The 13583-nt window shown below is 48.1% G+C and overlaps 1 protein-coding gene across 4 annotated transcripts in view; it reads right to left on the minus strand.

Moving 5' to 3' along the window:
* The window catches only part of Rps6kc1 (ribosomal protein S6 kinase C1), a 142989-nt gene that overhangs the window by 19592 nt on the left and 109814 nt on the right, over positions 1-13583 (minus strand). For 3 of the 4 annotated variants that reach the window (XM_026779673.1, XM_026779672.1, XM_026779675.1), the window contains exons 10-11: positions 11864-13396; positions 11503-11592 (exon numbers count right to left, since the gene is read on the minus strand). In XM_026779673.1, the coding sequence (XP_026635474.1) occupies positions 11503-11592; positions 11864-13396 (1623 nt within the window). The remainder of the gene's footprint in view (positions 1-11502; positions 11593-11863; positions 13397-13583) is intronic. The other variant, XM_026779674.1, reaches the window with a different exon arrangement.

The raw sequence follows: 13583 nt of genomic DNA on the forward strand, positions 1-13583 counted from the left end.
CCAGCACCATGTCTGCCTGCACTCCGCCATGTTCCTCATCATGATGATAACGGACTGGCCCTCTGAAACTGTAAGCAAGCCACCCCAATTAAACGTTCTCTGTATGAGAGGTGCCATGGTCATGGAGTCTCATCACAGCAAAAGAAACCCTGACTAAGATATGGTCTCAGCAATGCGACCACCCAAGGCTGAAACACAGAACGAGAGCTGCTTAGCTGTGGTGGCATTTCATTTGCATTTTAATAAATAAAACTTGCCTGAGGTCAGAAAAACAAATTAGCCTTCTCCCAGCCCAAAATGACTGTTTGACCTGAGTCCAGAGGTGTATGCAGTGAGCAGCTCCTGAGACATAAAGGAACAGAAGCGGAAAGTGTGGACATACTTCTGAGCCCGTGGTAGTGGCAGGCCTATGATCCCAGAACTCAGAGGCTAAAGCCGAGGAGCACCAGTCTGTTTACAAAGAGAGACCCTAGGGCTGGAGAGATGGTGCAGTGGTTAAGAGCATTGGCTGCTCTTCCCAAGGTCTGGGAGACCCTACCCCCACCCACCCCTAAAAAGAACTGGTCTCCAGCCACAGCGCAGCGGCACAGAGGCCAAGCCCAGTGCAGCGGCACAGAGGCCAAGCCCAGTGCACATTCGCAGGCCTGAGGAAATGTGCAGACACTGGGGACAGAGCTGCCGGCCCAACACGCAGAGTCAGTACCACATACACACCTACAGGACCAGGCCTGTGACTCCAGGCTACGCAGTCTGAACTCAGTTTAGCAAAAGCTCAAGTCAAAAATAAAACCAAAGACAGAGCTAAAACTCTGCTGGGAGCCATACTTGAAAACTGAGAAAACAAGAAAATCAGGTTACCCTCACTCAGGCTTTGAATGAAAGCCACCTTCTGACAACGCTTCACACAGATGCGGCCACTGTGTGTTTCAAGCAGTTGTGATCCTCCAACATCCCAAATTCAGATTCGCCTTGCTCTTAAAAGATGGTAAACTGGCTTCAAGGGAGCATTTCATAGCCTCTCCCAGCACATGCTCTGCTCACCAGCTTTCTCTAAGACGGTAGGAAATCAGTAAATTTAAATTTTTCTTAAGAGAATTTCACATGTAGAAAAACTCTACTTTAGGATAATTACTTAAATATGCCTCCTAGATCGAGGCATGGCAGCTCAACCTATAATTCCAACCCTTAGTCGTTCGAAGCAGGATGATCCACAGGTTTGAAGCAAGTCTAGGCTACACAGTGAGTCCCAAGTCGTCTTGGCCTACGGTATGAGACTGTCTCAAAAACCAAACACTCACACAGCACCACAGCCAAGGGCATGGAGAAGGGTCACATATCTATAGAGATATGAATATGCTAGATTGTTCTTAGCCACACTCTTAAAAATATGTAAAATTCTTAGACACTTTACTTCTTTTCTTTCCCGGGGTAAAAACAAAACTTGATATATATAATAAAAAAAAGCAGAAGTTGTGGCAAGTGAACTTTTTAAATGATATTTCCATTAAACCAACATTCACACATCAAACAACGTCTCACAGGTAATGTCACAAACATCCATCTATCAGACAGATGGATCAATTCTAAAGCCACAGACTCACACACTGCACTCAATGACAGTGTTCTCTGAGAAAGGGAGAATATAGCTGTCTGATGCTACAGGATGCTCTTTTTTGCAAAAAACAAAAACTATCTAAGTGTCTGACTTGGTGTGTGTGATGAGTGTGTGCATACCAGTGCTGACTACACAATCTAAGTGTCTGACTTTTCATGTGTGCATGTGTGTACATGCCAAAATTGACTACACTGCCCTTGTATATAAACCTGCATACATGGCTACATGCATGGTGGCTACACTATCTGTGTGTGTGTGTGTGTGTGTGTGTGTGTGTGTGTGTGTGTGTGTGTGTGTCACATGTATATGTCACCTGTATATGTGCAGGTTACAGGTTGGACATCAGTCTTCCTTGTGGGCTCTCCACTTACTTTCTGAGACAGATCCTCAACGTACCCAAGATGGATAGTTGGGTCAGCTTGGCCAGCCTGGGTGGCCAGTGCTCTCCAGGAACCCACCTGTCTCTTCCCACACCCAGTGGTAGGGTGACAGAAATGTTCCACTGCACCCAGCTTTTTATGTGGGTGCTGGCAGTCCAAACTCAAGCCTTGTCTGTGCAGCAGGAACGTTCCCAACTGAACCATCATCTCCACAGCCCCAAACAACTGGGTAGTCTTTGGGGTCCTAAAACTCCCTCTTGGAAAAACAACCAAGAAAAACACATTATCTTTTAGGATCCGCGAGAAACAATATAAAAATAAAGGCAAAATTTCATTAACTTAATATTAAGCACTGTACACACACTTATAACAGTGGGGCAGAGGGAAGCTCGCATATCTAACTTCTTCTAAGATTTTTAAGTATGTTGTAAAATTTAAAATAGTCAGGATTTCGTTAAGTTCTAACAAGAGAGCCGGGCATAAGCAGTGCGCTTGGATAGTAAAGAAAGGTGGTTAATCAAGCCATCTGTCACTAGTGACATGTGAACCAAGGGAGCGAGCATCCTCTCCTGCTGCAGCATCCCTCAGCTAGCGCTGGGAAGCATTAGTCCCACGCTCCCACACAGACAAGCTCTCCCCGCAGCATCTGCTGCTAATTGAAAGGGACTAGAATTACAAAATCCTAGTCAATTTCTCTCGCAGCTCTGGCTGTGTGTAAAGATTTTCTATGCAGGGGCGAAGCATTAGTCTTCCACTACAGCTGACGACCAAAGAGCAGAGGGAAAGACGCAAGGAAGCATTTTTGTGTGCAACCTTGTAAGGACTCGGCCGTAGGAAGAGGTCAGCGAAGCATGTCTTGAGTTAATTCAGTGCATTTTCATTCTATAAATACGACCAGTTGCCTATGAAGATCTATTAACAGCCTAGTTAGTCAATTGTCTATGTCCTCTGTTGGAGCAGTTTCCTTTGATATAACTTCAAAAGTAACTGTCAATATTATACCAATTATGTCTTTATTTCTGGCTCCCAGGCATAGTTCCTGGGACACAGGAGGCATTTAATAAATGTTTGTTGAATACATATTCCAATTGCATCCTATAGCACTGTTCATTCGTGGCATTCAAAGTACCACAAATATCCAAGAATGTTTGTTTGTTTTAAGTGCCGTGATCTATCTCAAGTCCTCTGCAATTTTACCCCGTGTCGACTATGAAGTTTAATGGCAGGTGGGACATAGGTTAGAGCCGTAGGAAATGGAGTCAAGCAATTGCTAACTACAGTACTGTGAGCTAGTTGATAGTGGCTTCAACTGGGGAGCAGAGGGACAACTACCTAAAGCTCCCTCGCAGAGCACAGTGGCTGCCTCTAGGGGGCAGTTTTCTCTGCCACAGGTGGCATGGGTCTGTGACAGGAAAAGGCTGGCCAACACCAGGCAGAAAGAAGAAGTAGTTAAGAGCATTGCCTGCTCTTCCAAAAGTCCTGAGTTCAATTCCCAGCAACCACATGGTGGCTCACAACCATCTGTAATGAGGTCTGGCGCCCTCTTCTGACCTGTAGGCATACAGACAGAGCATTGTATACGAAATAAATAAATAAATAAATAAATAAATATTTTTTTTTTCTAAAGAAAAAAGAAGATGGAGAAGTCCAGGTTTCCTGGCCCCGCCCAGTGTGAGGACCCAGCCCCTGGAGCTGAGAAAGCAGCCGCTAGCAGACTGGCTCTCTGGGGACCACGGCTCCCAGTGTTTTGTTTAGGGTTTTATCTAAGTTTGGGGTACTACTCTAGATACAGGAAAATATTTTCATTGGGAGTCAAGGGTTAAGACAGAGCCTTACCCAAGTCTAGCTGACCAGGAACTCAAGACCCTCCCATCTCTACCTTCCACGCAGCAGGGCCACTGGGGCTAACAGGTCCAGTTTAGAGCCAAACTTTTTAAGTTCTCACAACTAACACAAAAACTTACAAATGCAGGCAGAGCAGTAAGAGTAAAGCTTAGTTGCACTGAAATGAGTGTGCCCAGAAGCACCCTGGGCTTAGCTACACTGAAATGGGTGTGCCTAGGAGCACCCTGGGCTTAGTTGCACTGAAATGAGTGTGCCTAGGAGCACCCTGGGCTTAGTTGCACTGAAATGAGTGTGCCCAGAAGCACCCTGGGCTTAGCTGCACTGAAATGGGTGTGCCCAGGAGCACCCTGGGCTTAGCTGCACTGAAATGGGTCTGCCTAGGAGCACCCTGAGCTACACCCTCTACCCCAGTCTTCAATGTCACATTTCATTACAGCTTTAGGTGGTCCCTCTCATACCTATAAACTAAATTACCACAGCTTAGCAGCTATTCACAGGGACCCCAAGGTCAACGGCAATTCATCTGGTCAGGTGAGGCTAGCCTACCTAAGTGATCACAACCACAGATCTTAATCTGCAGACAGACAGGCAGGCAGGCAGGCAGGCAGATCCACCTCCCCCACCCCCCATACTGTGAAAGGAACATTTCGCTCCTCTGTCATATTCCAGAAGCTGTGTTTCCCAAGCTCTCCAGCACTGCTCCGATGCTTGTGCACAAGGCACATCTGGCACACAGGGCATAAGAACAGTCGGAAAACGTTCAGGTGTCCCCAGAGTCACGGGGCTCTAACATGCGAGTGTTATCCACCAAGACTGTGGCCATGCCTCCCTCTTTCCGCCCAGGGAACAGGGGGCAGCCCTCCTCCACCTCACACAGCCCTCTCTGAAATCACCTGGGGACTCCAGCCCCTTCCTGCCCCCTCTCCTAATTCAGCTGGAGTCAGGTTTCTGCCCCGCCCCCAGGGGCTCCTGTGGGGTGGCGAGCAGGGTAGGACCAAGGCCTCACGAGCTGGCTCAGACTAGGCTTCTCCCACTTGACTGGCAACCACGTGCTAAACTTTCCTGAATTATCCCTGAATTATCTACACAACTTGAATCAAAATACTTTTTGATTTTGCTTGATTCAGCACTCTGGGGCCAAAAATTACTTCTTTAAGGAGTTTATAGGTATCGGTACAAGTCATTTTCTTGGGAAATGAAACAAGGAACGGGTAAGTGCCATGTGGCTTCTGGGTGACTGATTATGATAATTCCTAGTGCTACACAGTCTTGCTTCCTCCCTCAGCCCACATTCCTAACAGGAGACACCAACGGCATGCTCCCTTCTCCACTGCCGACCCTCACAGCATCCACTCTGAATGGCCATCAGGCGTCACGGCGCTCCCCGACCAAAGCCATCACAGGTGACAGAGGAGAAGGCTGAGAGAAGCAGAGTGACAGGCACTGCTTTCTCCTCGCTGCTCTGGGGAGGCCAAGGGCGGCACACTCTGCTGTAAGCGGAGCTTCTGCAGCCCCGTCCTCCTTGGCGGCATTAACTTTTGAAAACCTTAGCATTTCCAACATTATCTGAATGGAGTATTTATGAAGAACTACTTGGAAGGAATAAGCCTTCGATGTGGCATGGAGACTGTATAGGAAAGAAAAATAATAGTTTCAATGAAAGTAGCTGCTCAAAGGCTGCAGAACTTAATGGCTAAGATTCAGCACTCTAGGCCAGCAAGGCTGGTCCATGGGTACAGAGCTTGCTGCACAGATATGAAGACCTCAGTTCAAAACTACAAACCCACTAAAAGTCAGACACATTGGGGGCAGCAGGGGACAGAAACAGGAAGACACCCACGGGCTCCCTAGCCAGGCAATCCAGCCTAAGGCAAGTTCCACATTCACTGAAAGACTCTCAAAAAAATGTGGGAAGCAATAGAGGGCACAGCAGGCTCCCAACCTCTAGTCTCCACATGCACACACCCCCATGGATACATGCACACACACACACACACATGGATACATGCACACACACACACACACATGGATACATGCACACACACATGTGTACATACACACACACGTGTACATGCACACACACGCACATGTGCACACACGCATGTAGACACACCCTCCAAGATTCAGCATTCTATCTTCTCTGCTAAATATCGGCGGCAAATGAAAGCCCCCTTTTTCTTTACAGCAGCACCATGCTGCGGCCAGTCATGCCAACTGCAGCACCAAGGTCAGAAGCTTTACTCCACAGCTTCTGCTTCCCAGGACCTCACCTCTGAAAACAACGCATGCATCAGATCCCAGGTTAAATCAACCTCTTAATGGTCCAAATCTGGATATCAGACTCCCCAGAGTCTGCGTGCTGAAGGGCTGGTTCCTGGCTTGGCACTGCAGGAGGCCAAGGAACTTGGAAGAGCTGAACCTGGTGGGAGTCTAGGTCACTGAGATGTGTCCTTGAGGATTGTAGGATCCACCCATGAGGGGAGTTTCTGCCCCACACACTTCTGTCATGATGTACAGAAACAGTGCCAACTAAGCCTAAGCTAGAACCTCCAAAACTAAAAGCCAAAATACACCTTTTTTCTGTGTATTGACTTTCTCAATTGCAGCCATAGAAAGCAGACTAAAGCCACCCCCCCCACAGAATGCCGGGCTGTGTCTGGCAGTGTCTAGAAGCAGGCAGCGTGTCTCACCACTGCTGAGTGAACACTATCTATTGGCCACCCGGACACATTTCCTAATTCTGACAGCTGACATGTTTCTTATGATGCACACGTGCCCAGCACTGGGCCACCAATGGCAGGAGCTGAGCTCTTCGGTGCCCAGTCACCATGGCCCCATATGAGGGTGACAGACCAAGTCTGGGTACATGTGAAGGCGCTGGGGTCCTCTTGGGGTCTGGGAGGATCCCAGGGCAGCAGAGCCTCAAGCCCGCCTGCGCTCACTCTTTCTCTCCGTGGCAGCAGATGGGCTTCTTCACTTGGACAGAAACAACTTCTGACCTGAGCCCCTTTCACTCCGGCATACGGTGGAGAATGAGCGAGAAATTCCCACTCTTTCCTCTCCTTGGAAGAACAGCCTGGCTTCACAGCGAGAACTCGAGGCACAGGATGGAAGACACCTGCTGAGCTGTCCAGAAAACAAAACATCCACGTGCCAGGACCTACTGACCAAGTGTTGCATCTCAGCTCAGCACACCTTAGCCACAACTCAGCCTTGCCTTCCGTTACTTTCTTCAGCAGAGGAAGAAAGCCTCTGGGACCACAATCACATTCCCTGCCTATGTCCTCACTACTTCTGAATAGACAGCTTTAGTTGTTGCCTTGTCCCTGTCTGCTAAAGTCACTCCAGGACGCTTACAGTTAAATAAACCTCACTTCTTTAAATAATTGTGATTGCTGCTGAGAATCATGCATTCAAAAGTGTCTGGCTTCTTCCTCTAAATGAAAATGTTTTCAATGAAGCTCTCATTTCCACTGTAAATAGTTTATACAAAGACCCCATAGGTAAGTAAAAATATACACTTTTTAAAAAAAGTAAAAATATATACTTTAAAAGTCTTCCAAGCAAAATAATTCTTTTAACTCTGCTGGTAGGTGGGTTTTCACACTAGATGAGCTTGAACTCTGAATTTTGTGTAAGAAGGGAGGGTGTCATGTGACTGACACAGGTGATTCATTCCTATCAACAAATCTACTTACTACTACTCTTGAGTGCTGAAGGTCCTAGATAACCTGTCCAAGGTCATGTAGCTAGTGAATGCCGGCTCTGGGAACAGCGATGCTCAGTGACACCACAGGCATCCGGTGGTCTCCACATCTGGGACCAGTGATGCTCAGGGCACCTGAACCTACATCACAAGCATCACCTGAAGCTACACCACAGGTATCTGGTGGTCTCCATACTTTCACACCTTCCCTGGGCTGATTCTCCTACCAAACACCTGGTTATACTGCTGAGTACCACACTTGTCAAGAAAGAGATAGCAGGAAAGCATATCATAGAGAAGGTCAAAGGGACTCCTCCCCTGAATATATTCCTGGACTAACTGCAGGGGGCTGGGGGAGTGTGGGAAGGAAGCACGTGATTGTCATGCTCTACACTGAAGTCTGCAGTCGCTTTGCAGCGTGACTTCTGTGTGTTCCACTTTTTGCTGTCAGCTGTGAGCTGTCCTCAAGTGTGAAATCGCCTGACCACGGAAGCGAAGCTGTCATTTGACATCTGGGAGCGTGGAAAGGGGCTGCAGTGAAAAATACGGTGGGGCTTCTTCAACCCATGCACACGCTCACTATAAATTCTCCAGGACCATAAGGATTCTGCAAGAAATATCAATGTAGATTTCAAGTATTTAAAATTAAAGCCTCACAGCCAGGCGGTGGTGGCACCCACGTTTAATCCCAGCACTTGGCAGAAGCAGGCAGATCTCTGTGAGTTTGAGGTCAGCCTGGTCTACAAGAGTTCCAGGATGGGCTCCAAAGCTACATAGAAACCCTGTCTCAAATAAATAAAAACCTAAAGCCTCCTAATGGGGTGGAAAATAAGAGTGAGGGTCACACAGGGACCTGTCGAATGAGGGGAGGACATTAGCTTAGTAACTACACGTGACTAACCCTGTTCACTCACACACTCAGTTTTCAACCAGCCTTTGTATCTCACGGGGTAAGAGTGTACCTTCTATTTCCTGCTGCCTTTGATGGTGAGCGTCGAGACTGCTAAGAAAACACTAGCTGCAGCCCGTAACATCGCATTTGATTCTCCTATTACACTAAAAATGCCGTAACAAAAATTATTCTGTGCTACCAAGTGAAGAAATGTTTCAAATCCTTGGAGAAGTTGTGGTTTCTGTAGCATTAGAAATCAAATCAGAGTTGGTACAACCAAGCGGCCTGCAGAGAGGTGTGCAGCACCCTGGTTTCTCTCCCGGTGCTCCCAGGAGCTCCTGAAGGAGGGGGTGCCTGGAGGGGGACCGTGCTGCGGCCCTGTCTACCTGGCGCACCACTGCTCTGCTTTCTTCTCTTTCTGCCCTGGCACGAAAGGAATCATTTACCATAAGTGGTGTCTGTTTAGTAAGACCTTACTGGATACCCGAAGGAGCAAGACGCCTCTGAACACAGGGCTGGGTCTGGTGCATAAATTCAAATTCTCAAGACCCTCTTGATGGAGCGCAGCTGCAGCCATTTAAGGGCCGGCATTTTCAGAGACGGAGACAGAGACAGCTCCGCGGTTTTTGTCTTTGTGTTGTTGGATCTGTTTTCTTTAACATAAGAGGGCAATTTATTTTTTAAGTTCTTAGTTTTATTGAGAAAACTTGTGAGCCCTGAACTGCCTCAGTGGTGCGCATGGCTGGAGGGCTGTGACTTTAAATCTAAGCTCACAAAGTTGGCAGAAGCAATTCTTAAATAACAGAAGGTGATCATTTGCGTTTCAAAATTTATCTATCTTGCTTTCCCCTCGATTAGACCAAAACATGTTGATTCCCAGGTTTCTGTGAGTGTTTTCTGGTCTAAACTTATTTATAGAACAGAATAATGGCCCCCCTGCTAGTCTGGCATTTGCTCAAGTTCCTGTCCATGTAAATCGAATCTGTTACTGGAAATTTTTCTCAAAATATCAAGGCACAATCCACAAGATAAAAGGATAGGCTGATGAGATAAAGCACAGGCAAGTGGGCGAGGGTTTTCGGACAAACAGGTGCTAAGGATTCCCGGGAGGGGGAGGAGCAGGTGAGCGGTGTAAGCAGAGAGCAGGCAAAGCTCCTCCTTGTCCTCTGACCTTTACTCTCTGCTGGACGGTCAGCACACACTCCAACACTGGCCCACTACCACTGCTCCCTCCCAGTGAGAAGGAAGCCGATCCGCTCACAGGCAGCACTGCTGGGTGGCTCTAAGTGGGCTCTGCACCTCACCCGCTTGAGGTTGTGTTAGCTGGAAGGACAGAACCACTCTTTGGTAAGGCCGCTCCCGGTCTGTTTCTCCTTGTTGTAACATTGATCTGTCCAAGGGCTGGAGGGACTCCCCTGCTGCTCGTGCACTGAGCAGCTAAGCAGCTGGAAGGTGCAATTCTTTCATGCAAACAATTACAACAAAGCCTCTGTTTGGACTACAGTTTGGCTGGATTTTCCCCCCAAACACTGTGAAGGACAACAGCCTGGAAGAGGACCGCAGAGGAAAGAATCCATTAATGGTGCACTGCCACCTGCTGGCCAAACTGAGGAGTGGCACTCCCGGAGAGACGAAGTTAGGACTTGGAAACGGGTAAACACAAGCAGTCAGTACCTGAGACCAAGAGGGTATAAGGAATACTTTCATCCCGACATACAGACGCTCTCAGATGCTAAAGTGAGCTGGCTTTGATATGCTCAAGTGGCAAAATAGCCCAACAGCCACTTTTCGGAAGGGAAGCCCCAGCTGCGCAGGCAGCAACAGCGTCCGGAACAGGCACACCACAGCGTTCAGCTCTAACACACAGCACTGGACCCCACTTCAGCATGGGGCACACTGCACTCACAGGGCCTCCCTAAGGTGGTTCTAACACGCCCAGAATCCAGTGTAATTAATAAACATGCTCGTGCTAGTGGGCACCAAATTAGGACCCGGTGCCTAGGAACTCGGGGTCAAGGGATTTCACTACATTTCTCCTGACTCCAGAAACTACAACAGCGTCAGTTCCCAAGCAGCTGTTTGGGTACGAAGTCTGAGGATTTGCATTATGAGTCGAAAACTTGCCTGTCCTCAGCCCAGCCACTCTTAACAAACAAAGGTTTCCCTAACAGTGATCAGCTCTTGCATTCCTCATGATCATTTCCCACAAAGCTGAGCCCAACAAGGGAACAGCAACCCGGTGGTAAGCTAACACAAGCTAAACCTAGTGCATGCTGTCTGCTCCATCGGCTGCGACACTTGGCAGCCAGCGGGCGGGTAATGACTAAACTCCTCCTAGAGAGACATGTGCTTGGGACAGGAGAGGAAGCCGTGGACTTGGACAGAGCCCGCTTGCTCTGACAAGAGAGTAACTCAAATCCAATCTATAAGCTCAGCTATGGCTGCCTCCAGAGGCCCTAATGGCCAGAGCAATACATCTATAATGTTCAAAAATAAAGAGCAGGCAGGAAGGGCAAGAGAGACTTCAGTCAAGTACATGGGCCCTTTTAAAGTAGGGGAGTGTGTTTATTATGGTCTCAAATATAGAATGTCTTAAAACATGTTCTCAACTTCCAGGACAGTTCATCCCTGAAGGCATACTGCATCAAAAGAACTCATTTTATCCACTGTTAGCCTTGGGAATTTCACTGACATCTTAAGAAAACTTAATAAAGCTCACCCATGTGAAGAGGCTCAGGGGACCTACGGCCTTGCTTCAGATGCTTCAAAGAATGCAATGAGTTTCCAAAGATATAAAAATGCTTTTAATGAGGGCAGTAAGTGTGCACATGTGTGCATGTACACACACACAAACACACACACACACACACACACACACACACACACACACACACACCTCTGGGCACAGACAGCTCAATCCCTTACGTTTCTTCTTTGGAGGGCTGGGATGAATGAGCAGACCCAACACATACGTCAACTGCCAGTGCAAAACACAACTTGTACAGAGAAGGAAGAGCCACCGAGCCACCTTTTCAAGTGAAGCGTTTGAGGAGATTGCTCTAACCTGGGGCACAGTACATTCTCGCTATGGCATCGCTGTCACAGGAATCTTCAACCTCACTCCACCTGCTAAAATACGTTAGCTGAATGTGTCCTAAAAACAAAACGACAGGAGAAATCAAAACATTTTTCTCTTCCATTTTCTGCAGAAGCGAACTGTAATTACTCCTTTTGTAGCTAAAAACAGTATCATTAAGAATAATGGCATCATTAAGTACTAGAAGCTATTACTGGGGGTGAATTTGCCGCACTGATAATGAAGCTCTAGACAGGAAATGAAGATACTAATTACAAGATAAAACGCCTACTCAGTTAATTGGAAGCAACAGCGAATAAAAAGAAATGCATTTGCGCAAGTTCCTGACCTCCATCATTCAATAAGATGTTGTTTGGGTTCAGATCACGGCACACAATCCCCTCCCTGTGCAAGGCGTCAAGGGCTACCACCATTTCAGCTGCCCATCTCTGAACGCAGCCCTCTGGGATGAAGAACCTGGAGCTCACTGCTAATTTCTTATCAAGGTCCTCAAAAATCTGGTGGATTTCCTTCTCTCCTCCCAGGGCTAGCACACTTTGCTCCTTGGTCTCAGAGTCTCTCTGAAACAGAGAGCGTGGTTCCTCTTTAGCCTGCTCTGTGAACAGTAACACTTCCTCCGCTGTGGTACTGTCTGTGTGTGCACCTGAGCGTGGACCACAGATGTGGACCAGGCTTTCTCCCGTGTCATGTGCAGTGACCACTGCCTCCACTTGTCCCAGCCCTTCACACTCGGGATATGAACTGGTTAACAATAACTGGTCTCCTGAGCTACTGCGATCAGCAGCAGCTGTGAACAACACCCCAAGATCTGCCTGAACATGGTGCTTTGGGGTCACACCACAGGCCAGGGACCTAGTGGGATCACTCAGTTCCTCTTGGCCTTCTTTCCCCAGGCTGTGGCACTGTTCAGAACTCAGTCTGAGGCATAAAACATCCGGGGCTTCCATCAGTTTACTTTCCAGCCTGCCTGCACCGGCCTGTGAAAACTTAGTGGGGTCCATTGCTGAAGCCTCTCTGGTTGGCTGCGGTTCACCAGGCAGGTTTACCAGAAGGTCGGGCCTTCCTTCCTCAGCACCACAAACATCCTCAAAAGCAGCTTCTTTGAATGAAATGACCGGGACAGAGTCCTCTGAGCCCCTGCTGACGGAGTCCTGAGCTTTAGTCTCCCCCTTGCTTTCTCTGTCTCCATCTGCAAGGGTAAAGAGCGCTTTCAAAGGTTCTGGCTTCAGACCATGCAACTTCTCGCCAAAATCCAGTCCCAGGAGTTCACTTGTGCTGTCCTTACTGTCAATCCTAAAGAACTCCATAGGGCTGTTTTTCGACATGGTGAGGGACTGGGACGTCTGAGGGGAACAAGCTGCTCCTGGACCCTCATCACCAGGGAAGAACTTGAGCTGAGTGCTAGGGCTCACACTATCAACAGCAACGGGTGCTGGGAAACTCAAAGCAGCCCGGGTATCCGCACTCTTCCCTTCGGGCTGCATGACAGACTCCTCATTCAAAGACCCCAGGTCGATCTTTTCCTGCCCGTACTCATTGCACAGCGTCAGGTAGCCAGCTGTGCACTCCTCCTCGGAGCTGGACCCTGAGTCAGGCCATTTGGGAGAGCTGTCCTGGCCGTCGTCTTCCTGATTGCTGTCCTCTTGAGAACTCGGGGTGAGACTCGCCTTCAGCGGCAGGACCTTCAGCATGCCCCCCATGTCGCTCCCTCTGGACTCGAAGCTGCTGCTGTCCTGGGGACTGGCACTTGGCTGCTGCAGGCAGACGCGGTGCGGCAAGCACAGTTTCGTCTCCTTAGTGTCGAAGCTTTCCTGAGAACTTCTGTTTAGAAATTTACTGATGTAGGACCAGAGCTTGCCACCTGTGAACAAGTGCAACAGCAAGAATTAAGATCCACACTGGTCCATACTTAAGCCACGGGAAAAAAGATAAGTATTAATAATTAACCAAAAATAAGTTCATTAATATCAAAGATCCAACGTGTTGTCAGAGAAGTTAGTGCAATAAAATGTGACACTCTTCTCTAGAGCTCACTGCTGCTAAGTACT

The sequence above is a fragment of the Microtus ochrogaster genome, chromosome 6 (genome assembly GCF_000317375.1).
Source record: "Microtus ochrogaster isolate Prairie Vole_2 chromosome 6, MicOch1.0, whole genome shotgun sequence".
Taxonomy (NCBI): Eukaryota; Metazoa; Chordata; class Mammalia; order Rodentia; family Cricetidae; genus Microtus; species Microtus ochrogaster.